The sequence below is a fragment of the Bactrocera oleae genome, chromosome 2, assembly GCF_042242935.1.
Source record: "Bactrocera oleae isolate idBacOlea1 chromosome 2, idBacOlea1, whole genome shotgun sequence".
NCBI lineage: Eukaryota > Metazoa > Arthropoda > Insecta > Diptera > Tephritidae > Bactrocera > Bactrocera oleae.
In genome coordinates, this window is record NC_091536.1 from 59,365,875 (window position 1) to 59,393,822 (window position 27,948).

General features: G+C 36.2%; 1 protein-coding gene and 1 long non-coding RNA gene across 4 annotated transcripts; one reads left to right on the top strand and one right to left on the bottom strand.

Moving 5' to 3' along the window:
* Positions 1-121: 121 nt before the first annotated feature.
* l(3)L1231 (lethal (3) L1231) lies at positions 122-26,346 on the top strand. 3 transcript variants are annotated; one of them, XM_036378417.2, is made up of 6 exons: positions 122-207; positions 17,064-17,374; positions 17,455-19,718; positions 19,811-21,027; positions 21,097-21,198; positions 22,600-26,346. In XM_036378417.2, the coding sequence occupies exons 2-6, from the start codon at positions 17,249-17,251 to the stop codon at positions 22,905-22,907; spliced, it is 4,017 nt and encodes a 1,338-aa protein (XP_036234310.2). In that variant the 5' UTR covers positions 122-207; positions 17,064-17,248; the 3' UTR covers positions 22,908-26,346. The 3 variants fall into 3 exon arrangements, with proteins under 3 accessions (XP_036234310.2, XP_036234313.2, XP_036234311.2); XM_036378420.2 differs by lacking the exon at positions 122-207 and adding an exon at positions 1,889-2,074; XM_036378418.2 differs by lacking the exon at positions 122-207 and adding an exon at positions 2,672-2,839.
* Positions 6,676-9,737, bottom strand: LOC138855711 (uncharacterized). Its single transcript, XR_011394785.1, has 2 exons — positions 8,116-9,737; positions 6,676-8,036 (listed from the first exon to the last, which is right to left on the bottom strand). It is a non-coding gene; the product is annotated as an uncharacterized lncRNA (long non-coding RNA).
* Positions 26,347-27,948: the final 1,602 nt, after the last annotated feature.

The following is a 27,948-nucleotide window of genomic DNA, read 5'->3' on the forward strand; positions in this document are numbered from 1 at the left end:
CAATTTATTTTGTTTGCAAGCAGCCACATTCACATATGCAATGTAACTACGTCAAAGTTAATACAAATGAAAACGGATGAACACCGAATGGAGAAACGTCCGCCATTTTAGTTGCGTGTTGTCATCTCTCAACTGCTGTTCGTACAAGAAAAGTTAATCGTTGAAAAATACAATTAATATTATACCTATTGCTAAAAATACATAAAGGTGATGATTAGAGCAGCTTCTTTAAATTTTAGCTAATCCAAACTTGTTTAAATGTGAAATTTTGTACTGATATTAGGATATAAGCATTAAAATACAAAGTACAAAGTGAAAACGAGAAAGAAAAAAAACCCAAGTACATAAAAAAATTCCCAGGTCGACTGCTGCTGTTGGCGTAATTGGCCGATGTTCACTTTATTCGTATGCTGAGCGAGCAGATACGAGCACAAAGTGTATATATGTTTGTTGTTTGGATACATTTAGACTGCTGTGCCATTGTTTGGTTAAGTGTTTGCATTGAGGGAGGGGTAAGGGGCAAGGTGTGACATGCTTTGTATGTATCGGGTAAGCAAAAAGTACTCTGAAATGAGCGCAGAAAATAAATTTGCTGAACAGAACAGTTTGTATGAAGATTAACAATGTACATATGCTTATAATAGGCGCTTGAAAAGTATGATAAACGTACGTTGTGGTCGAGATTTGAACTTATTGCGACGTGGTTAGAGAATGTTTATATATGTAGGTTGTATGGATGTTTCACAATCCAAGGGCGCTAGTAAATCTTACTGAATTCAGCAAGGAGTTATTTGGTTCACTCTTATTGCGGGCAAATATCGGTAGCGCATTCATTGAGAAAAGGAATTATATTCACTTGGAGGAGAAAGTGTGGATGAAAAGAGAGGATGAGGAAGGGTAGCAAAATATTATGCTGATGCATTTGTATTGTAAATAGTTGTTTATTTTTATTTTGAAGTTGAGTCAATTGGGTGGGGGACGCTGATAAACAGGATGTGATTTAGCGAGAACTCTTATCTACGTGATTCATTTATGTCTGGTTTTGGTGCTGAGCGGATTTGTTTTTTTTTTACTCGCTATAAATACGTATATAATTGCATATCTCTTACCATCCTAACGCAGAACTCTTATCTATGTGATTCATTTAAGTCTGGTTTGGTGCTGACCGTATTTGTTTTTTTTTTTACTCGCTATAAATACGTATATAATTGCATATCTCTTACCATCCTAACGCAGTTTTTTTTTTTTTAATCATAACGTTGCACCGTTTTGTTAACCGGCAATATGAGAGGAAATGTGATTGCATAGTATAAGGAATATGTACATATATTTTTTGATCTGTGAATGTATATGCGCAGGGTGTGCAACTGGAGGGAAACCATAGGAGTTTCCCCTTTTTCATTAGTCAGCGACCAAACGTCATTTGACCTGAAACTTTCAATGACAGTTCAATCATTTAGTTTTTTTTATTTTATTTTACCAAAGCATTTTGATATTTGGAAACTAAATTTATACATATATACAAGCAAAAAGCGCAGTATTATGAATACAAAGAGTATTATAGATTATTAATACACTATGTTACATATTGTTTGCCATCTAAAATATCATTTTATTTATAAAGTTTGGTTATAGAAGTCACTGACCAGAAAGAAGACCATATAATGTTGTGCGTCAGTAATTTTCTGTACAATTTACCTAAAAATGCACGTTATGATGTAGTATTTAATCGCTGTATACTACAAAATGCAACACTGTTTCATTTAGACTGTTTGGGAGGGTCTTTTCAGTTTGGCGCTCTCTATATTCAGCCGTTTTGTATGTGTGAAAAGAGGGCATCTGTAGTTTTGCCCGCGCGAATGCTTTCTGCAGGTATAAAGAACAAAACAAAAACAAATGTGCCTGTCGTCAATGACTGCGGCAGCAACAACGAATAAACAGTGTACTGAGTGCGCATCGTGCAATTTGACGTTTCCTCTTCGGTTTAGTAGTGCGGTTCTTGGTTATTAGTATTGTGCAGTTAAATATGTACATTTGTATATCGAATAAAGAAGCTATTAATACAAAATTTGAGGTGAATTTCAACTTTTGATATTAAAAAGCAAAGTGAAAAGTTGTATAATATAACGAAAAGATAATATGCTAGAATGAAAATTAAATTTCAAGAGAAAAGTAATCATTAATAATAGACTGGAGTGAATCCGACATACTACCAATCGTTATACCCTGGGAGAATAAAACAAAAAGGGCGACGCCACAGCTTGTTACTGCAACAACTAGAAAATACCTAACAATAATAATTAGAAAATATAAACAGTAGAAAACAGGTGATGATCATACATACGATAATGACCGCGTTGGAACTTTGTGTGCCGTCGCTACGGATGATGAATGCCAATCAGTTATAGAGCAGGAAATGTGAACGTTCGTTAAAATGTGCACACACAAGTTTTACAGACCAATATGTTAAGTTTTTTTTAACGGTTTTCATTTGATGAGCAGCTTTGCTACCGTTTTTATGCTTTTGATTCGTTTTCGACATCAATGTACGTTAATGGCTAAGAAATGATTTTTCGGTAAAAAAAAATAATAATATGCCCGAACACGTACAAAAATAAATATATAAAATATTAATAATATAATAAAAAAGTTTGAAGTAAATACTTTTGGTTTGTGTACAATTGTTTCGACAATTTCATAGTTTCTCTAAAGAGAATAGTGAATTGCTATCAAGAGAACAATTTCATTTGTCTTCTCAATCGCTACATCTCACATGCTATTGACCGCGCCAATGAAAGAAATCAAGTTTTTAAAAGCGTATATAAGTATGTATGTACGAGTAAGTACATATGGAACTATCTGTTATTGTGGTATCGAAAATAATTGAAAAGGACAAAAAATGTGGTAAATGTATAGTTTAGGTCCCCCAACTAAGGAGGCCTCAAAATTGAAAATTTTTTTTTTTAAATATTCTTATTTTTACGCTTAGATTACAAATCCGTGAGCGGAAAGTAAATTTTTTCAATATTTCTATTTTTTTCAATCGCGTTAAACTCCTTTTCGCTGCTGTTTGTGCAGAATGGAGTTTGACGCGATTGAATTATGAACACCCCGGTTTTTGACTGACCAGGGTTATTGTTTTGAAGCGCGGCCGAAGGCCGCCAGTGCGGTAAGAAGTTCGACGATCTCCGATATTCGTTCATACCATCAAATCGCGGCACAAAAGAAATTTTGACTTACATTTCTTCAGTATATTTTTTTCATAAGAAAATGTTTAACACACTGAACTGGTAATTACTGCTAAGTGCTCTGAATTCTACAGAATTTTGCCCCTACAACAACAACAACTAAGTGACTTGAATATGTGATATGTGCAAAGTGTGTAAATAAATATTGAAAAATATACATAAATTATTGAAAAAATTCACTTTCCGCTCACGGATTTGTAATCTACGCATAAAAATAGGACGATTTAAAAAAAAAATTTTTTTGAGGCCTTCTTATGTGGGGGACCTAAACTATACATTTACCAAAAATGTATTTCAATGTATAAAAAAAAGAAGTTTTGTATCTACCTGGGGAAAACTTTAGTTTAGCATCCCACGATTTCAGGGTTAAGAGGGGTATGGTTGGATAGAGGAGATTCTCCAGATCACGAATATATATAATGATGGCCGCCGGATTTTATAGTTTTCGAGATATTTACATTTTAAGTTGAAATTTTCACAAATTTCATTTCACAATTTCTGGATTTATGGTTATCTTTTCTTTTATATTATGCACTTATTACACACTAACACTTCACTACAATGTTTCTACATATTTATGTTATCTTAAATATTTAAGTATTTGCTTTAAATAAGAATTTTATTTTTACACAATTTTCGTAATATGAACAATAACAAATGGGTCGAAAAGTTTTCGGCGGCAATAATTATGTATATTCGTGATCTGGAGAATCTCCTCTATCCAACCATAGCCCTCTTAACCCTGAAATCGTGGGAAGCTAAACTAAAGCCGACCCTCTACCTGCCATATTTGATTAGAGATAAAGTTGTAGTTTTCTAAATGTTACATTTGGGGTAAATTTTAGAATAGCATCCCCCGAATTCGGGGTTAAAATGGGTATATACTTACCGCTGAATAATGGCTTATGAGATATTTGCATTAAAAGTTCAAAACTTCAACTATTTAAAGTGCATATTTCTTCGATTTATAATAATTTTTCATTAATTTTTAAATTTTTAAATCCACTAACACTTCACTAATTAGTTTCCACACATTTACTTAATATGAAAAAGTGCAAAAATATATTTTTTGTTCTCTTTTTTTTAATCAAAAAGGTCGCATTCAAACAGATAATCAGTGTTACCTTATCTACATATTTATAAAGGAACCAAAAGGAATAAAGAAAACAGATAATATTCGAATAGCAGGAAATAAATAACACATTATAGTTTTTAGGTTGGAATTCCTTTGTACAAGTACGCTTCAAAAAAAAAACCTTGTCGGTCCAACACCGGGGTGTGCTCAGTTCTTTCGCGCAGAACTTCTTTTTAATTCATTATAAATCAAACTTTAAATATATACATTTTTTAATTTTAAATGCAAATATCTAGAAAACCATATGTCAGCGGCAACTAGAGAACATTCTCTATCCGTTCATACCCATTTTAATCCCGGGGGATGCTATTCTAAATCCCAACCTGTAAATTTATATCGAGCATAAATTCTTAATTGTAAGACGAATATGTATGTACATAAATAATTAACGTTATTATGTTGACATTTAAAATGTATACAGCTCTGTTCACAATAATGGTAGTGCTCCAGTCAATGTCATCCTTGTTTAAGAAAATCAATATAAAATTTAAAAATTTGTTAAATTTCAAATATATTTTAGAACGTTAATATAAAAAAAGGAAATGTTAAACTAAGTATATACATATTACACATTTTGGAGGTTTCAATATTTGGTAGTAAAACCGGAAACGGAAATGACATTAGACAAGTACAAGCTTAAGTACAAGTAGTTTTTTATAAAGTTAGGAGACTATGCTGTCCAGGGTTGCAAATAATGCATTAAAAAATTACTAAATAAACGTGATTTAATTTTTTTAATTTGAAATCCCAAATACGCTGGACAAAAAAAATTTTAAATTTAAATACCGGATTAAAAAAAAGTTTAATCCCAACATCGGGACTAAAAAGTAAAAATTTAACACTTAAACCAAAGTGTTTTAATTCAAACCTTCCCAACCCTGACGTTGACCAAGGAATGATTTCAATTCGTTTGACCTAAAATCCATATTCCATTGGGAAACCGGCGATATCCTGTTTATTGTTCAAGTATCACTGTTTTACTAGTATATTTTGTGCTGTATTCAGTGTTCGTTCACTCATATAAAGTAGTTACTATTATATTGTAAATTTTCACTATTGTTCCAATTCCTTATTGGGCTTGTTTTATTCTTCAGTTTTAGTTTTTTAAAAGCGGTTGTTGTTGTTGTTGTAGCGGCAGAATTCTACCGAGAGTCTAATTAAAAGCGGTAATTCGTATTAACAATTACAAAGCAAGATTACAAATAGTTGCTTTTAATTTGCCCACCATTAGTATTTTGAAAACAGCCGTATGTGTGAATGCATGTGAAAGTACATACATACAAGGTGCGTTCCAAAGTAAACAGGACTTTAAAAACAAGACAGAACAAATGGTTTTATCGGCAAAATCAATTAATTTTATTCAAAATAGTCTCTTTCTGCTTTAATACAGCTTTTTGCACGGTCCAAAAGCATGTCGAACGAGTGTTTTACCTCGTTGCACGGTATGGCCGCCAGTATGCAGGTGCAAGCCTTTTGAATGGCCTCCACGTCTGAACAACGCTTTCCTTTCATCGGCAAATGCATTTTTCCGAAAAGATAGTCGCACGGTGCCATATCAGGTGAATACAGGAAGTGGATAATTGTTAAAATGTGATTTTTGGTCAAATAATCGGCCACAAGCGTCGATCGATGAGACGGCGCATTATCGTGCAACAAACGCCAACTTCCATCTTCGCGATATTCGGGCCGAACACGTCGAATACGGCGCACCAAACGCTTCAAAACTCCAAGGTAGAATACCGTATTAACGTTTTGGCCGGGTGGAACAAATTCTTTGTGGACAATACCCTTGGAATCATAAAAACAAATCATCATTGTCTTCACTTTTGACTTCTCCAGGCGCGTTTTTTTTTTGGGTGTCGGCTCATTTTTCATTTATGTCCTCACGACCACTTTGAAAACGTTGAAACCGCTCGTATACCATAAACTTGTTTCATCAATTGAAACGTTTCGGTAAAAGTTTTACCAATTTTAAAACAAAATTTAATGTTGACTCTTTGTTCGAAGCTCATTTTCGCACCGATGGCAAGAACTTACTGACACTTAAAACGCAACCACTTCCTTTCCAATAGATGAAATGTCATGAAATTTTTACTGGAAGTCGATAAAGGATAGTAGATTCTAACGGACTAGGACTCGACATATAGATGGCGCCACTAGAGTTTACTTTGTTACTTTTTTACTGTTTACTTTGGAACGCACCTTGTATGTTTGTATTACCAACTAAACGGATTTTCTGCCAGTCTGTGAAAACTTGAGTTGAACAACACTTTAATGTGTTTTACTCTGCTATTTTTGTTTTTACTTACTTTTTTAATCGGTTGCTTTGTTTTGTTCATTTCGAATTTTTTAAACAATTATACATTTTATACTATTCTATTATATTGCTTTTTTTGTTTTTTAAGCTTTCAGGACTCTTATTGTTCAAAACTTGACGTTGTCTTAAAATACTTAGGTAGACTCTACTCAGTATTCCTACGAACATACAAATTCACAAAGAATTCAGCAAATGCAGTTGTTAACATACATACATGCATATGTATGTATGTAGGTTTTCATACATAGTTATTTATGTACACATATGAAATGTAAGTTGAACTACTTGGCACTAGTGTGGACCACATGACCGACTAGCCAGTTAATTGATTATAAATATACAATAGTCACAACGACTCACTTAGCACCAGCACATTGATGAACTCCAATATACTGTCTCTCCCTGCCTACTCTTTCCTCATTACGGAGCAGCTCCTATATGGTATGTGGACCAACCGCTATGCAAAGTTCTTGGAAGATGCTCGACGTTTTCGAGCCGTCGGTGTACCACTTGATAGTGCTTTCCCTTAGCAGTAGGTCTAGCGTGGAATTATTCCCTTACTGCCAAGGGTAATTTTGAACTTCTTAGTGAAGCTTACTACATTGGTAATGCTGTCTCTTGGGAGAAGAGCCAGCAGCATTTCATCACTTAAAGCCTTCATATGCTGGGGCGAGATTACATTCCGTCTGCCAAACCCTTTTGCTGTCATTTGAAGCAGAGTCTGTTTAGCTGTCTGTTTGATTACCTTCTTCCTTATCTTCTTGTTGTAGGTAGCAGAACCACAGCTGTTCTTGGTGGTCGTCTGCAGGGGACGGCAGCTGTGATATGCCTCTATAATGGATTGATTTAGCGCAGACAATCTGCTCTCCAGTCCAGAAGCCGTTGCACTGCTGTTTAGCTGCCCTCCCTACTGACATTGTTTTCAAGCGTATCCGTGTTTCTAGGCATACGCCTGGGAGGGACCTCTACCCCTAGTGCGAATCTTATGATACGGAAAAATGACATGGAGGGTTCTGATGCCACTCTCTGTTGCGAGATAAGTTCGGTACCAAGAGTGATGTCCAGCGCCTCCATTCTGACACTAGTTACGAAGGTTGGTTCGCACCCCACAGTTGCAATGCTTAAGTTCTTACTGACTATAAATTCGATGAGAGACTCACCCCGTGTGTTGTAGTCCATCCTAGGACGAGGTGCAACTTGTTGCTCCTGCAGTACTGCACCAGGTTACAGACGGTCTTTGGGGGTGCTGTCGGTGTCTCCCCTGGAAAGTAGGCCGCTGCTAGGACGAAGTCCGCTCTTTCGTTGTTCTTTGCTTGTACAGGGCGTGTTAGGAAATCTGAAATACAAAAGAACTCAATATCATTCCTAATTACTTCGCAGGTTCTATTTCACTCACTAGAGAGATCCTAGATTACCTTGTCCGTTTTGAGGATTATGACCTATCCTTTGTAGACATATGACTTCTAGATCAACAGTATGCCCAGGCCATCCGATGTAAACCTGCTCGCGATGACAGCCGAGGCCGACGCCGCGTGGTTCAGGTTCACCTGGGCAACTTCCGTGTGTGGCTCCACTACAGGATCGGTTCCATAAGGAACTGGTCCTCATCCTCACCGCCCTCAGCGTTGCCATACTCTAGGTCCGTGAGTCCCTCCAGAAGCGCTTGCGTGGAGGGTAGCACCCCGCTTGTGCGTCTGTCTTCTCGATAGTGACTATTCCCATGGTCTCAGCAGTTGCCGCCTGTTTCGACGTACTAGCGCCGGGTTAAGTAGCATCCTCATCCACCAGCATCTTTTCCCCTGCTCCGTTTTCGGTAGTCGTCTTAGGCTTATATGACTTCATAACTTCCGAGCTGAACCTATAGTTCAGGCGGAAACTCTTCTTCTGGACGAATGTTTGCGATTTGTCGTCTATGCAGAGGTTGAGCCTGCACCCGGAATCCTCGACCTTGCTGTTTACCACTCGCCTGGCCGAAGTAATAAGGATTGCCTGCGCACCTGGATTGGCGGAATGTCGTCTCCCTTCTTTGCGCAGAGGACTGGGCCATTCCAGCCTACCAGCTTGAGAGCGATCTCCCTCAGCCAGCTAGCAGACCTATCCTTGCAGTCCAACTGCAGCATGCCACCTTTGAAGTATACTCCATGGAAGAAAGCTGTGTATCCAGACCCCCTGAATACCTCCTCCAAGAGCAGATCTTGGCGGTATTGCCTCCCTTCCGCTTATCCGAGGCAGGGGAGGCACTGTTGCCTCTCACCCTGTTACGCGCGAGCTTTTCGGCTTCTACCGCTCATGCCGTTTATTCTGGGGTCGTCTTGTCCGTCGGGACACCAAGTTGGTGGTAGAGAGGGAAGTCTGCTTCCACTCTTCCTTTTTCTTTGGCGAGCCCCTCCGGTAGTTGCTCGTTGCGATTCATCCGAATCCGAGCAGCTCATCCTGCCCGAGGGAGTCTTGGTGGAGTTCGTTTAGTCAGCTACGGCCGTAATGTATTTCGCGTGCTGAGCGCCGCTGAACGAGGGCATGTCGTCATCCTCGTCCCTGGCATGCTCCTCGAATAGCGCTCGCTCCTCTGGCGCAAGAGCCAACTTGCGTTTAGCCGTTGTTCGTATTATAGCGTATGTTGTTGTCTTATCGTTGTGGTTGTTTTGTGAGTCATCTTTTTCTTACGACGCTTGGCTCGACGTGCAATAAGGGGAACACAAAAGTCCGCCGCGCCAGAGCCCCATGATCCAATGGGCACGGGGAGTCGCATAACACTGGTTTAGGAGGTGGCAGCTCTTGGTTGCCGCACGCATGCGGCATCTGACAACCCGTGTGAGAGGTGCTGGGCAGCACTACCCACCCCGGTTGGGAGATGCGGAGAATGTCTTGCGACTTAAGCCTTTTCACCACGGCAAGGTGCCTACCATTAGCAGAGGCATGTATGTATGTATATACATGTTTATAAAATAGTATTTTGTATTTAGAAAATTCATATGTAAATTTTAGTATATTTGCTATATAAACATACATATGGATATTTTCTCATGCACAAAATTGTTAATATACATCTAGACGAAATTTCCAATTTGATTACAAAGAGGATTTGAGTCTAGTATCAACTGGTCACGTTGTATCAACGTAACACCTTTAAATGTGCAAACATACGGTTTATAAATACCTTAATACACTTATGTAAATCTCCATGTATATATGTATGTATGTCCTATATAAGTGCGTAGCAGTTATGTCGAACTACCAGTTAACTTATCGAACTTTTATTGCATTACAAATATTTCTTTGTGTATATAGCGTCTGAAGTGAGCGTAGGTACTGCATTGTTATCGCAAAAGTTAGAAACAAATGATGAAGTCGTAGAAATGAGAATACGGCAACAATACTAAATATACACAGAAAATATATACGCAACTGTAAATCACTGAGAAATGTCCGGAGTATTATAATAGACAATATCTCTTATTGTCCACTTCACCTGATATTGAATACTTTACTACAAATTTGTAAACTTTTCTTTCCTATAGATTAGGGGGACCAAAAATTACATTCTCAGAAGGTCCGAAAATACGTCGACTCAAAACTATATTTTTACCGAACTAACCATAAAGCAATGTTTTCTATAGCTTGGTTAATGCCTGGCAATGTCAGCTAGCAGTGAATAAGTGACGATAAAATATGTTGTTTTTTGTTGATGTTTTCGGAGCCAAGTGAGCTATTGCGCGGGCACCCCTGCTATAGATAACTGTTATAGCAATAACTGTTGAACTGTTTGAATCGAAAAATGTAGTAATTTTAACAATAAATTTAAAAAATATAACGTAATATAGTCTTTTTACATAAGTCGATGATACCAACAAAGTTACTTCACTAAAATATGTAACTATTTAATCGCTAAGAATTTGATCTTATTCAATATATTTTATGGAAGCTAGAAAATAATTGTTTTCACTGTTAACGCGTAAGGTTTTAATTCACATCTAGAGAAGTAGATACGGTGGTGTTTAACTACAAGTAGGAGGGGAGATGATATGCTTGTTGTTTTGGAACTATACGACGAGTGGCGTTAGTATATTGATGTTCGCATTTGTTCCCATTGTTTAGTCATTCAAATATGTATGTATATATACATATGTGTCTATGTATATACCGTGCCTAAGGGTGCCTGCAGAGTGGATGCCGAGCTCAAAAACAACGAATGCGAGAAATCAGCTTCAAAATTGTGCGCGTACATTTTCATATGCAATCGCACAGGCAGCGCAGAGTGGGAGCCGGAGCTGGTCAATGCGAGAAAACATTTTTGAAGCGTTTTTCGGCGCCGACTCGAGTGTTGCATAGTTCATTTGTATGTTGGTATCGTGGTCTCATATTTTGCTTACAAGAAATTACTATGAATGTAATATAACAATATTTAAAATATCCGCTATTAATATTTTCAAGAGAAAACTTGTGACGGGAATTCCCTTATCCATCAGAATTTTTAAATTATCGATGTTAATATTTTGAAGGCCAAATTTATGACGGGAATTTCCTAATCTACCGGGAAGTATTAAATACCCGTATATTTTTTACGCCTTATTTTCTTTCTTTTTACATTAATTAATTAAATTTTATGGTTTAAATAAAATTATATTCGAACCAAATTCGGACAGAACAGTATAATAGTAAAGTGCGCGTGGAATACAGCGCTGTATCTCGCATCCACTCAGCGGTACCTAAAACCGATCTGAGCTGATCGAAGCTTTGCGCTCGGCTCAGCTTTGAGCGTTCATTCTGCAGTTTTCTGTGCTGTGCACTCGTTGCTGCCGTTGTTTACGTTTCGCTTTGTTATTATGACTCTTCGATTTTATTTTTTTTCTGTCGGAATTTCGGTTTATGTTCGTGTTTTCTAATATAACATACTGTGTGTGCGTTCTATTGCGATAGTGACGGTATCTGTTGAGTAGAGCAGACTTGCATGGGCAGTGTCTGCTTTTATTCGAGTAGATTCAATATTATTTTCATTGTTTGTATTCATATATTTGTCATAAATGCAGAAACAATTGTAAGTGTAGCCGATAGGCAAGAACAGCACAAGTGTGTGCAACAACAACAATAAAATTTAAGTTGATACTTTTTTTGCCACAATTGTATGCATATGTGCATATGTACATATGTACATATGAGTATATAAATACATACATAAATGGAAACCTATGAGAATATGAACCCGGTATTGAAATCAACTTTATATGGGTTGTCTTCGACTCGCCATTTCTCTGCTCGCTATCTTTGCGCGCTGCTCTAAAAGCAACGACAAAGTTATCGAGTTGTATTCATATTAGAGGGTTCATTAAAGTGGTATAACCGCTATCTTCAATGCTACCAAGTTTTGTTTTGCATATTTTAGATCAGTTTTACTATTGTGAATGGCTCAAATGACAAATTAGGGCTATTAAAACTTAAAATAAATTATAATTATTTCTAGAAAACAAACCTAAAGGCGTACTAAAACATTTTTTGACAAGAAACGAACAATTTCTCCACCAAAGAAACAATCGCAACACAATCACAGGATTCCGCGGCAAGTGTTGCCTACTTGTCTTAACATCTCGTATAGTTTGTTCGATTAGCCTCCCTCTAACGCTTAGCGAATCGAAGACGGCTATAAGCTATGTATGTGCCAGTTCACACATCGACTCTTTTGTGACCCAAATCGGTTGATTGTGGGCGAGGTGACGACGAGGAAAGACGAAGGGACCGTGCCACTCGTGCTCGGGTGACATGCTTTGTGTTGTTCGTAATAGCTCGCTTCAAATTCTTGTCATGGTTGCAAGAGCGCTCGGTTTCAAATGAATATATACCATTCGTTGAGAAATTTGAATTCCGTTATCTATTTTTTGTATGTGATAAGCAAATATGTAGGCATAGAATAACAGAAACATTTTAAAAAATTGTGAATAAGGAGAAAATCAAGATTCTCAAATTTATTTAATTTAAATTTTTAATAACATATTGCGGAATTAAATGTAATAATATACGAGTATACATAAATCAATTCTAAGAAAAATGGTAACTACTTTTTTATATTTACATAAAATATTAAGATGCTTCCATATTGTTTCTTTTAAAGGATTTAGTTCGAATATAATTTTATTTAAAACAAGAATTATAAGTACTTTAAGAATATTTTATAATAAGTAGAACAAATTATGGATTTTTAATACTTTTAATAATTAGGAAATTCCTGTTATAAATTTGGCCTTGAAAATATTAGTAGCGGGTATTAAATACATTCTGATGGATTAGGGAATTACCGACTTAAGTATTTCTTTGAAAATATTGAGCGGGTATTATGCACATGGTTCTACCACATTCATGGTAATTCCTTAAAAGAAAAATGTGAGACCACAATACCAACATATAAATGAACTATGCAACACGCTCTAAGTGTCGCGTAGCCGAACCGCACAAACATTTAGGAAAATTTTATGAAAAGGAGTGACAGAAAAACGCGATTTGAGTTGCTGGACTCTTTTTGCTCGTGTGAATGCACAGAGCGACACCAAAGAAGAATTTGTCGATAATGAGCGTCAAAAGAGTCCCCATGTCAACGCAGTATATTGTATGTATATGCTCATATGTATAGTGTGGAAAAAAAATAAAATCATAATGTTGCGATATTTGATTAATATATCACACTTACCTTTAGTTTTTGTAAAGAAAGCCTCTAATAGAGGTTGGTACTTTACCAATTACCATTACTGTTGGGTATAACATGTTGTTGTTGTTTCTGTAGCGACAGAATTCTGCCAATTTGAAAGTCTTTGGCCAAATAAAATCCGGTTCCGTTCCGGTTACGTAGACCCGATTGTCGTGGGAATGGGAACGTCTGTAAGTCTGTAAATACTTGTATATTGACACCCTAAAAGTTGTCTCAAAACCTACATATGGTAGGGTGTACGCAACTATTAAATTTCAAGGTCAAAAGTCACAAAAATCGGTCTTTTGCGCTTTTTTTTGTAAATATCTCATTTCCTATGGGTTTTTTGCTATTGGTATTTATTATCAATATTGTAGAATACAAAATTCTCTACAAATTTTGTTTAAAAATTTTTTTCATACGGTGAACCGTTTTCGAGATAGAGGGCTTAGAGCGCGCGGTCACAGCATCACTTCAGGTCAACCGGTGCCTCCGATCAAAAACGCGCCATATATAGTTGATGAACTATCGATAAATCAATGATTATAAATATTTGTCAATTTTTATTAACTATTATATTATATTTTATCATGAATTATTAGTATTTATCATTTATTTTGTTCGATGTTTCAATTTGATATTACATTTTATATAAAATGAAAAAAATATACATATCAGAAGTAAGTTTTGAAAGAATTTATTGTAATTGAAAAATTAATATCTCAACTTCATATCTCGTGGAATTGACTGAAACATAAAACATTTAATACTACATCGCATTTGGTGCATTTTTAAGACGAATGTTTGCGACAATTTTGACTACGACGAGGCTTCTCTAATTCAATGTCAATGCAAAATTTGGCAAACTTTGTCTTTACGAACACTCTCCAGAGCTGTGTATTTGCATTTTCGAACAGCTGTTGACTGTGGAATAAACGTCTCGGAAGTCGAAATCGACGGTATTGCCATTCTGCAACTAAATATGGAACTGTAATTGATCCAATGGTTCTGTTTTTTGTGTCATAGATCTTTTGGTGGTGCGTGACATTGCCTTCTCACAATGAATTTTCTAAGCGTTCACCATTTTCCATTTGTTATTAGTGGCCAATACTTATTGCCTTCAATACGAATTCAATAATTGTTCATGGCATTATCGAAGAGATTAACGCCATCCATTCGATTATTGTATGCTCTTACGCTATATGGCCATATCAATATTATATTTTATTTTGAAACCAAATCGAATGGGCTTTCCTTTGATAGATAGATTGTGTGAAAATATGCCAAATTGCATGAATTTCTCATTCAAACAAATGTTACACGGGGTCACTTTGGCGAACTTATCACTATCATCAATTTTGTGATTTTCGCACCCATAATGTTCCTCAGTCTCGTCGCAATCGATTGATGCATTTGGCTTGCCTTCATTGTGCGCGCACGATATTTCAATGTCGCCAGCTATTTCATTAGACAGAAACGCACTTTCATCGATATTTTCCGAGCCGCTTACTGCATCTGTATTTTCTGGAGGCAAGAGCACTAAGTCGACCGTATCCGTATCTCCTCAATCTCTGTTGTTGTTTTTGTTGTTGTGACAATTTTTAGATGGGTGGGGTTCGTTGGGCATGCAAAGAGATGGCTAGTATTATGTGGAGACTCGTTGCATGCAGGATATATATTTGGTATGTTGGGGTCGATTCTGGATAAGTAGGAGTTTAGCCTGCTACACTATCCAGAACGAAGTTGCGCGAGGGTCACTCTAGATTCTCGTTGCAACTCGAGCTCTTCGTCTGCGATGGGTGGTGGTTTGACTCCAAGTACGCCATTTACTGGGAGGGAGTCGGAAATGTGTTGTTGACTCCACTGTGAATGGCGGTCAGTGCATGTCTTAAGTTCGTTGCGTCCGAAGTCTGGTCGGTGTACTGTCCAATGTCGTCGATGTAATTAAGGAGGGCCTCTTGATGTTCATGAGAGGCGGTTCTGCTTCAAGCAGACGACTACAGGGGTGGTTTCTGCGAAAACATCTCAGCAGAAACTGCTTGGAGATGAGCTCGTTATGTTCCTTAACCGGAAGAATAAGGGCTTCACTGTATAGATGTTTGATTAAAGACATCAAGAGGCATCCCGTTATAGTCCGGATTGCAGTGTACTTTGGGCTCTGTACTTTGGCAGTTATGGCGTTTTAAAGAAAAAACCCGAAAGAAAAAATTCCTCAAGAATGGAAATCATCACTACCGCGCAGCAGGGGGGCATACCTGCGAATCACACTGGAAGACCTGTTCAGGCTCCTGGACAACAACCGACTAACTGCCTGCCTGGAAGGGTTCCTTTTTATTTTCATGATCTAGGAAGCCTCTGGATAATTCCATTGTAGAAATATCTAGCAAGAAAGTTCTCGAATATTGCATGACTTGGAAACAAGTTTTCAATCGATTATTACATTTTCTGCTCCATAATCACGAAAAACTATATGAACTGTAAGGCGACTATCCGTTTTGTGGGCTTTGATTATGATACCTTCTACGTTAACTTGTTCGTGAAAGTACGCAGTAATTAATAACGTCCACAAAAAAAATTGTGTTGAATTTATAATGTATTAGTGGCCATCATTCATCTTGAACATTGGAGTTCACCAGAAACAAACCAGAAACATCGACCGGTGGTCGATTTATCGACCAGTGCATTTTGCACATTCGTCATCATTTTATACTACAACCAATCAGGTGAAAAAGACATTTTGCGTAAAATATGCGACAAAGATCACAATATATCGAAAAGTTTTTTTTTAACTTTTTTAAATCTGAATTTTTGAAAAAAATGTGGGATAAATAGGACTTTTAATTATACAGTAAAAGTTTAAAAAATTAATAAATTAGCGAGATAACCATTTTTTGTCAGGCATAGGCAGACGCAACATGATATACTTGTACAAATATTGCCAGGACATATATCGTTCATTTTCGACTCGGCGATTTTTCAAAGTTACTTGTCGAAAAATCGACTAATAGCTATAAATGGGTTAATGTTTTTAACCTCAGTCTGTAATTCTCAATCGGATTGAGATTCGACGATTTTAAGCCATACACCATTATTTTTGATTTCAGCCCCCACGGAATGTTAATACATTTTATTGCCTTCCAATTTAAAATATATTTAGTAAGATAAGCTTAGACACAATATTAACGCTTACGGCCAATAGTTTTACGTGCATATGTGATGACCCTTAATAATTTTTTAAAAAGTTCAATTCTCTATTCACTAAATATTCTAAATAAGTGTTAAAGAAACTTCGCGTAGAATTCGCAGACTGTGCTATTATTTTTGAATTCGCGACTCAAGAAAATCGTTGCTAAAGAGAAAAATATATATCATTTCAGATAAAATTTACTGTGCTCTAAGAGAAGTTTTTTTTACTATTGGAAAGGAAGTGTTTACAAATTTCCAAAATGCAACAATAAACAGTAGTACCGTATTTTTTTTTTAACGGAACTATTTATATCGATATGTGCGCTGATTGACACTGAAATATTCCCGATCTGCGCACGACCTATATGTATAGTTTATGTATGTGTTTCATATTAAAAGTTCAAAATTATAGTTAGTTAAAGTAATGCATAAACTGGAACTGAAATCAAAAGATATTATTATCTAATCAAGCTTCTAAAATGTTTCTTTACTATTTGATTTTAGGCAGATGTACTTTTGTATATATACTTTTGAACCATTGCACAAAATACTTAAATTGCAATACGTAGCAGAGGTATTTATCGAATAAGAATAATCCGCATACAATATAGTAGGAAAGACAACTGCGATTGTTCTCGACCGAAGACTACAAAACGGAAAATTATATTAAGGACTCCGTCGTTTTGGACATGTCATGTCAGCACGTATCACGACTAATTACAACAGCAGCAACATCAGTTTTATCTGAAGATCAGGATCCGTATGTGTTCACAGAAACAGTGCCAACCACGCCACCCATTTTATTTAACGCTCAGGTGCTTATTGCTCCCAATATTATTTTTTTTCTAGAATCGCATTTTATCGGTAATTGAATATGTTTTCGATATATGTGTAGAAATCGCGAAGCAAGGTATACATAGACGCGAATGCAATAACAACTACTCCAACGCCAATACAAAGTTTATCCCCAACACCAGCCATAAGCGCAGCAGTTCCAACCATAGCAACACCAACGCCGGCGGCGTTAGCAATCAGCTCACCAGTCACCAACAAACGACAAACACCAATTGTTACAACCAACGCAAAATTAAAATTCAATCAGAAACTACCATTGGGACCGTTGAATGGCAATAATACAAAAACGCAGACGGCATCGACGTTGGCTGCTGCAACGGGCCACAATGGGCCCTCAGCAGCGGCCGCTTCAAAAGCGGTTTCACTTTCAACTGTAAAGACAACAAATTCGCAATCTCAGAAGCAGCATCAGCAGCATAAGAAAGCTTTGAATGTGTGCATAGTGCGACCGCAGCAGCAGCAACAGCAGACGCAAGCTGTGCGACAACAACAAAATTATAAAGCACAGCGGAAGCAAGCCTCTTCGCCACCGCCATTGTTTCAGCACACCCCGTCTCTATGGCAAACGCCATTGCTATTGGACACGGGGTCGGCGGTGGTTAGCCCACCGACATCACCCGCTTCGTTGCCCTCTCCCCCTATTGCGGTTCCTCCAACACCCACCTCGGTAACATTACCGTTTACTGCTGCTACAGCTATGGTTAGCCCTCTGATTACAGTATCAGCGACGACATTGCCACCATCTAAATTCCATCACAATACACTGGCACAGCATTTGCAAAAATTAGAATGCATTAAAAAGCCAAAGAAACCAATTTCTGGGGGCAATGTTCTTAACGGTAAGCCTACAAAACATATTCAAATGCAACAAAATATTCAAGAGCAGGACATAGCACTGAAGCATCACCAACCTTCCTTGTTGCCACAGCAGCGACAGCAACAGTTAAGTGGCATAGGTGCCAAAACTGTTATTCAACCGACAGCGGCACTCTTGCAAGCACATGTGGTTCAACAGCCACAATCGCAAAAGCAAATGCACAAGTCTTCTATGGCTATGCCCTCTGCACCGCCTCCATTGCAGGCAATTCAGGCGATTTCACCACCCCAACATTCCGATCCCGATTTGAATGAGATTCCAGTAAATGTTATATTTCGCAAGCCGCAAACGAGTGAAATGCTTCACACACAACTCAGTGGCGGTATACGTGAGAACGCTGTAAGTAATACTGCATGTCCCAGAAGTAGCAGTGTTGACAACACATCGGTGAATAGAAGGGGTTCAGCAATTGAAATAATAAACAAAACGAGCTCGACTAAGACAAAATCTAAATCAATATCTACAGCTGTCATGGCCGCTAAAACTGTAACTCTGCCGCCGTCAACTTTACAGCCTTTTCCACATGTATTACGCGACATTGTTTTCACGCACACCAGACCGACCCAAATTGCGCCGAGCGAAGATACTTCGAGGCTACCTGCCCACATATACAACACACCTCATCTCCAACCACCTGCCACTATACATAACCAGCAGCAAAATATGTCTTCCATTTCAAAGCCATCACCTCCAACATCGGCACAACCACAGAAATATGAAACTACAACCCCTGCTCAACTTGTACAACCCCTGCTCAAGCTAGGAGAAGTTATTAAAAATGCTGGCAGCGAAGGAAAGAGTCCGCAAAAAGTAATCGATACACAAAATGTAATCGCTGTAGTCAAAGCTACAGCGGCTGCTGCCAAAAACTCGTCCAAACGAAAATCATCTGCAACAGCAACGGCTTTGTCAAGTAACAAAAATCATTTGTTACAGTATGCAAAGAAGCGCAGCCACAAATTGGGACCATTGTTTCGAACATATGATAACCAAATGGTGGTAAGTGGTATTGATTTGTTAGAATGCAACACCAATTCGCAAAAAAAACGGACTTGCCATGCTGTGGCAGTAGTAAAAATGTCTAGTGCCGAAATTGAAGCAGATACAACTTTGTTGGCCTCTGATGTAGTCCTACCTTACTGCATCCAAAAACATTGGTTGTTTATTACCCACAATATACAGTTAGTGGAAGGTGTTGATGTATTTGCTGCTGCAGCTGGTAAAGGTGTTGGCAGTTTAGATGCAATTTTGCAGGGAACAAGTGATCGAGAGACCCAAATTACTCATCGAAAGATGCTTTTGCGGCGTCAAGCGATGCAGCTCCTCTCCACACAACCGTTGCAAGTACTGCCGATGCAGGCAGCAAAACGTCGATTAATGTGTGTGGATCGCTTGTTGAGAAAGTACGCGCGTCATGGTGGAGATGAGTAAGTGTACATATGTTGGATTTGTTTTTTGTAATCAAATGTCATTTTAATACAACAAATTGTCTAATTTTAATTTGCATTTCACTTTTCAGCATAATCACTCCAAAGAATTGTAACTCTGTTGGTTGCAGTAAAGGCGTTCTTGAAATTGCAGCGCAATGTGAAGATCACATTGTGGACAACATCTCGCAGCATATCTTCTTGCCGTGTACCGCGAAATTCGCCGACAACACTCAATGCCGCATTCCCGTATTTGATATAATGCACGATCTGCCACTTTGTGTAGAGCATGCGCGCAAGCGTGATGCCTATAATCGTGTCGTGCATGATCAACAGCGAGTTGGGAGTCACAAATTGACCACGGCTACTGTAGATACAGCAATGACTCAATCTTCTCTAGATTGTGATGCCGGTGATTTGTTACGACAACTACAACAAATTCAGCATCAGCATAAGCAGCAGCAGCGACAACAACAACAGACACATATGCAGCATAACCTAGATAGCACTGCTACAGTTGGCAAGAACAAGAAATGCGTCAATATAAAAGCGACAACCACACGAAAACGTAAAGTCCCCAATACAGCCGGGTCCAATACGGTCGGTCGACCACAAAAGCGTTCGCGTAAAAGAGGAACTAACGAATCACCATCTGGACCAGTTGTGTCTGTAGCAGTAGCTCCAATGCAATTGACTTCAGCAGTGTTGCAGCGAAAGGGCAGCACCACCTCACTGGAATCGATTGCAAGTAACTCGCAATCCTCCAATTCCCAGCCGCATTACATTTCTTCGAACATAAGTGTTAAATCTCAAACCCAAATAGCTATGCCTGCATTGGCACCGCTCAGCGGCCACAATGCGCCTATCGTTAGCAGCACTTTGACGGTGGGTTCGGTGCCAAAACGTATGCTTAACTTCAGCACAAGCAGCCGCGATAGCGCTGCAACTCTTGGTGGAACCGAAAATGTAATGGCTCAAAATTTGAAGCCACATGAAATTAATCAACTGGTTGCACAGTTCTCTGTTACAGTTAGCAGTAATAACAACAATAATAATGAAAATAGCAATAGTCTCACTGCATATAGCAACAGCAGCATGAACAACACTTATAATTACATGAGTTCAAATTGTGATTCTAACTTCACATCGGCGCTGGGCTCATCATCATCATTGCCCTCATCAACAGAGGAGCTGTTCCGTCAAGAATTGTTAAGTGTTTGTGAGAACAGCTCACTCTATGCCAGTTCTGAGGATACCGGTTTGGGCGGATTGAGTGAGACTGAGCTGATGGTGGGTCCCAATGATGCAGGTGAGTTAAAATGTACAGAAATTCTATGAAAGTAGTTAGTAATAATTTTTGTTCAACATTTTTGTGCAGACGACATACCGTTGGGAGATACACGCTTGTTAGAGGAACATGACCTAGCAAATGTCCTTAGTGCCCTGCCAGAGGACGCATTCAACGAGTTATTTACAGCAGGTAAATCAATAATTATTAAAATAAATTTTTTTAGATATTGTTGAATTTTCTGCTTTTTATAATCGATATAATATTAGATATTTACAGTATCTAGAACTATGAATATTTCATATATCCATTGTTCAGCGCTTTGTTATTTAAGTAAAATATTATTAAGTGTGTTAAGCTCGAATATCGGTCAAAATAAAATAAACTTTGTCCGACAGGCGTTTAACGGTAATTCGAATTCTTGCTTTAACCCGCTCAGTGAATGAATGATATTTTACTATTTGCTCTTACAAAATACTTTAAAATTACTCTATAGATTTGAAGAAATTCCAAAGATTTTTACATCCATGTTGTCAATTTTTCTTTAGATTGGAACATTAAAAGAAGTATAAGATTTTCCGTCTTAAAAGACAGGTGCCCACTTCACGTCTTTAAATAAACCTACAATCTCTGCTCAAAAGAGTTGCCGTCATTTAGTTTGAACTACATTCTTTTTTGGGGATTGTAGCAGAAGAAATCTGCTTATGTGTCTGTTTCACATTTCACATCACATTTCTATCTATGCATAAACACATAGCTTTTTCCGCCGATACTCGATAACTGTGCCATTCCATTATTATTGTTGCACATTTTACACACAAGTATGAGCTTTCAATAAAAAACAAGAAAAAACGTTATATTCAGTTAAACCGAAGCGAATCGTTCAGTTTGTAATGCAGCTATAAGTTTATATTAAGTTCGATCGGATCAGATTTGTTCGGAAATTGTATTACATTTAAATAAATACATTTTTCTTGGACAATAATCCCTGCCAAATTCCAGAACGATATCTTGCCAGCTTAAAAACTTTGACATACAATATATTGGCAGTGTCGACAAATGAACAGCTACAGTAGAAAAGGACGTCTGAAAAATGGCTAAATCGACTCAGTTCGTCACGCTGATCATTTATATACAATATATATATATTTTTTTTTTTATCCTTTTCCTTCTGGTTTTTACAAACTTCTTGGCAAACGTATAATACCATGTTCAGGGTATAAATATTTAATAATATATATCGAAAGCGTACCTCAAAAGCCGGGTCTACGTAACCAGAATGGACCCGTATTTCCGGCGAAATTAATATCTGTATATAACCATATATATGTCTTCATTTATCGGGGGCTTATGTCCGTTAGACTGCATGTTGCGGAAAGATGTATTTACCATGTCAATATGTAATGGGGTCATTTCGTCTAGTAAGAATAACAAGGAGTAGTTTACAGAGCTACAGTAAGCCGAATGCAAAGCTCCTGAAAAAATGTATTTTGCAATATAACATAATCTTTTCTCTATGGCTGAAATCTTGTCAGGCCTAAAGAACACAACTCTTTTCTGAAGTTAAACATATTTTTTTATATATATTTTTAGTACATCAAGAAGAACGCGAAGAAGTTGAACGAGCTCTTGAATTGGCTGATAAACATCTAAAAAGTCTACAACAGACCATTGGCTCAGATATTGATTTCTTGGGAGAATTTCCTGATGATGATGATATCTTAGCTGATACCGATGCTATGTGTAGCAAAATGGGCATGATGCATTCCCCAGATGCTACGTCCGGCATTGACACGTCAACACTATTTATTGATAGTGGTAGCAACAGTGTAGGAGGAGGTGGTGGTGGGAGCTTAAATTCAAGCAATATTGCTGATATACGCGGTCTAGTACAAACGTAAATGCTGAGGCCAAGTAACGGATAGTGCGTCAATGGAGACTACCTACATGAATATGAATAATGAAATAGTAGAATATATAAAAAGGTAAAGATAAAGTTTTCTTTATTAATACAAAAAAAGTATGAAAATGCATACAACTAAAAAGAAAACAAAAAAAAGTAGTAAGATCTTTGATAAAAAAAAGGATTTGAGAACATTTTAGCATTTCGCATTTATTTTCAGATTATATTGTACTAAGTATATACAAATATAAAAAATTAGATCTAGCTTTGCGTTTTTACTTGACTTTATTCGCACATTACAGAATACAAACGCGAATTGCTGAAATGTTTTGAGATTCTTATTAATAATTATAAATATTAATAAAATTCATGTATAATAAAATAATTTTAACCAATGAACACATATAAAATTATAACTGCAATATGTTGGTAAAGTAAAACATCGTTTTGAACTAACAATGTTACTTTATTACCAGATGTATTTGAACCTCACAGATAAATCGAAAACACATAAGAATGGTTGATATATAGCATACTTAAAAAATATATGGTATATGTTATATAAAGAATAGAATCACAACTGAAATCAAAAACCATGAAATATGTATGCAAATATTTATTTCAAAAAAAGCTGAGAAACGTTTTACTGGATCAATAATTGTGGTATTAGTATGATTGTGAAAACATAATCGTAGTAGTATATAAATATAAGTTTTAATTTATGCAGTTCTGTAAAACATTGAAGGAACCTAAACAATAGATAGTAGTAGTAGTAGAAATGAGGGTATGCTGACGGACAAGGGCAGCAATATATGAGAACTGAAATTTTCATCTGATTGATGTAAATTCACGAAAATTCATATTGCTTATTATGATAAATGAACGGATGTCGAGTTAGCCAAAACACAACTAAAAAAAAGAGTAAATTAAAATTATTTGTATATTAATCATTTCATAATTTTTAGTGGTTTGCTTCATTTACTATAAATTTATTGTATTCTATTTTTTTTTGTACAAAACACTACTTCTTTTCTTAGCGTTCAATGGCAGTGCTTGACATTCGTTCATTTTTTACTAAAATTTTAGACTAAGAACAACTATAAAGTGCGTTTAACTTCAAGTAGCACTAAAATAAGAAAATAAAACTAATTGAATTCTTTTAAAGAAATGCAAATTTATAAATTTAAGACACATTGCAAACGAGCGAAGGGAAGAGAGAATTATGCAAGTAGGTTTTCCTACCTAAATTGCATTTATTATTTTTAATGCATGTTAAAGTATCACTACGGTACTCTAAGGCTTCGTACCCAAAATGTGTTGGACTGAAATTCAAAAACATCTGCTGATAAAACGATGGAAAGTGTTATAGTATCCGATAACCACTGGTAACCACGCATTGTATTATTATATAAATTATACTATAAACATAACTATAACTATTTTAAGCTAATGCTTTATACACTTTTTTTGGGGCTTCTTTGTAATGTTTCTTTCAATTGATTGAAATTTGAATCTATTTATCTATATTGTGGTTTAGTGACAAATGGCTTTAGTTAATTGTAAATTAACAAATCATTATGCTGAAATTGAAGATAAAAAAATATAAATGTAGCATGTGGAATAGGTATTTGTATGTATGTGTGTTGTACATCGCTTCAGAACATAAATACTAATTTTATTGCATACTCGTATGCACAAATGCGAACTAGCAATAAGGGTGCGTTCGAGATGACAATCACGACAGCAGTGTTGCAAATTTGTCAAAGTATCACGTTCTGCGTGAATTTTTGGCAACACTTGCAACAGCATCGTGTTCTGCTGTCATTTTTTGCACGCAATTTATGCAAATAATCGGCAACACTAAATTTTTGTCTGCACATCAGCAGAGTATCAGCAAATATGCAACACGGTAGCTGTACTGCTGCAATTATTACTTAGCTCGAACGCACCCTAAATGTTGCAAATATTTTTACATCTACATCTGAGTATGTAAATTATATGCAATTATATACATATATAGAACATTTGGCATGTTTGTATGTGTGTTGTTTCGTCTGTTTTTGGTAAACGTTTAGTATCTCTTATCTCTACAATAAATATTCTGTGTAACCAAAACAAAAAAAAAAAAAACAAAAAAACTAAAACCAAAAAAAAACATTTTCTCAGCCATAAATAAATTTTTATTTAGCTGTACAATATATTTAGCCTTTAACTTGTATATTTTCATCTATTTACGCTTCGTTCAATCATTAACTCTCATCTCATTTGTCATCTACGCTCGAGTATTATAATATGTACATATGTAAGTGCATTTTAACTAATTTCTATATTTATACAATTACGCTAATTTTTCCATCATTCATCATGCACACATTTATCACATGTGAACGCACACTTTCGCATATACATACATATATGTAAATATATACAACCCTATGTATTTATAAATGTATAAATACACAATCTAAATTGCCTACCAGCTGGGATGGAAAAGGTGTGAATAACGTGTGCGGTTATTGGTTAGCAAAATGTCTAAGAAAACGAAAGGATGCTTAACTGTAGAATGTCAGAAGATGGTTTCCTTCTCATTGTAATTGTACGATAACCAACACATAGTCAGTCGAATGTCCTCTGTTATATACGGATGTGATATTGGAAATCAACTATTACTCGTAGATGTGTATGTATATGCGTATCATCAATTAGTATAAAAACAAAAACCCTCTAGAAATGAAAGATGAAATCTTGTATAAAGCGTAAATTTATATTGCGCCCAATAGAATTGTACACAATTTATTTTAATCCATCTGAAAACCTAAAATATTTTCAAGCAAAGTATGAAAAAACAATGAAACATTAACCGTCACTCCGAAAATATCGAACAAAATTTGTTATATACTGCATATAAATTTATATTTTTAACTTTTAATCAATATTTTGTTATAACATAGATTTTATTAACATAAACTAAATAAAAACTATTATTTTCTAGACACTACATAAGAATATGTAATTTAATCGCATTGAATTACACATACATATAAGTACATGTATACATATAGATTTGCATATACGTACATATACATATATACTTGTAAATGAATAGCATATAGTTATAATAACAGATATTTTTATTTAATACTTATATAAATGAAATTATTGCTGCATTAAAAGTAAACCAAGAAATAAAAACAAAACATAACAGTAAAAATTAACGAAGTATGTAAATTACATCGGAAGAATGAGCTCTTTATGTATGTAGTTAATAGCGAAAGAAATCGTTTGTATGCTGCTACATAAAGTGTCAAAGTTGTGTTCACATTCAAACGCACGCATACATTCTTAAATTACATATTATGTAACTTTCTTTCGTAAATTCTGCATTTGTGATTTATTTTTGTACGATTAAAATAAAATTTTTAACAACACCTGAATAATCTGAAGGGAAGAAGAATTTTTTAGAAAATAAAAGTAAACAAAAAAAAAACCAAAAAAGAAATAATTTTTTATTAATTAATAAAATGCGTGTGATTGAGAAAATCAGGGTGGACGCAAAGGGAGTTTTAGTCGTACAATCACAGAATAAGGTAATTAATGCTCTCTTTTTGATTCGAACTGTACTTTGATAGTACTACAGTGGGGTCGTTATTCTCGTTATTCGTCCGTAAAACGTCACTTGAAACCTCGGCTCTCAACCATTCGACAAGTTACGCATATATTCATGCGCGTCTTTTAAATTTTATTTCAACGATGAACGGGTGTTTGTATGTGCTCTATGAAGTATTTTCTAAAATCAATCGATAATTTTTGCTATCCCGTACATTTTTATGTGTGAAAAATGCAAATTTTTTTGTGTAGTTTCTGCGTAAGCCGCTGGAGAAAAGAGCGTGTAAAGATACATAGAAAGGCAACGCTTTCAGCCAGGAGGTATATTCGATTGTATTGTAATTCAGTTTTGACACTAATAGACCGCATCGATGCGATAATGTTGGCTGCTTAAAGAGTTACATGGGGTTCAAAACAAAAGATATTTTTATTTTATTTGTATTATTTAATTCTATAACATCTCTAGAATATTGTTCAAAATTCTCAAGTTGATACGAGTAACAGTTTTGGAGATAGAGCCTTGAAAATTTGCGCGCTCGATGTCAGCTATATAGTCACTAAAAGCTTTAAATGCGTTTTTCTCGAAACTGGTTTCCCAAGTCGGTCGTCAAGATTTCTCGAGAACTACCCCACGGATCTTAATGAAATTTTACACAGGTCTTCCATTACAACAATTTAAAAAAATAAAAACGTCGAAAAATTTTCACCAACATTTGCATTTTTTTGTAAACACGTCTGCCAAAAATACAATTTTAATTTTTTTGTTCTTCCTTCATTAAATACCTAGTGTATGGTCTTAATTAGAACACGTATTTTTTTGTGTTTTGTTTTTGATGGTACTGTAAGAAGTTCTGCTGTCAACACGAAGTCACCCTTTTTCCGAGGGACTGCCGAAAATGACGTCATAAAGGCGGGTCGGTTTCCAAGGACTGTCAACTCGGCGGCATTCCTAGATAATACTTAGGGCCGCTACAACAACAACAACGTCATAAAGGCTGCGTTTTGAATATTTCTCCTTAGAAAATTTCATTTCTTTGTAAAATATGTATCTTTAGAAAAATAAAAAGTTTGAATAATATATTTAATTTTTTCATATGAAAAAAAAAAAATTATTGAAAATATGCCATTTTTTGCTCGAGGAAACTCCTTAACCCTTTTCTGAAGAACATGTGTCTAGTGTGTTTTGTAGGTGGTTGGGATATGGAGGGGTGAAACCCTAAGGGTATTTCTTCCGAATAAAAAAATTTATCGCGATACCTCACACCCACGGCATATTGAAGTTTTAGAAAAGTAACGTTGCGATTTGCAACAGAGGAAGGAAACGGGTTAAGTATATTTCAAAAATAGCCTTTCCAACATTGGGAATAGAGAAGTGAGCGTGGTTACCAGGATGGTACAACGATGTAAAACTTAACATCAATCCCTCCAGAGCT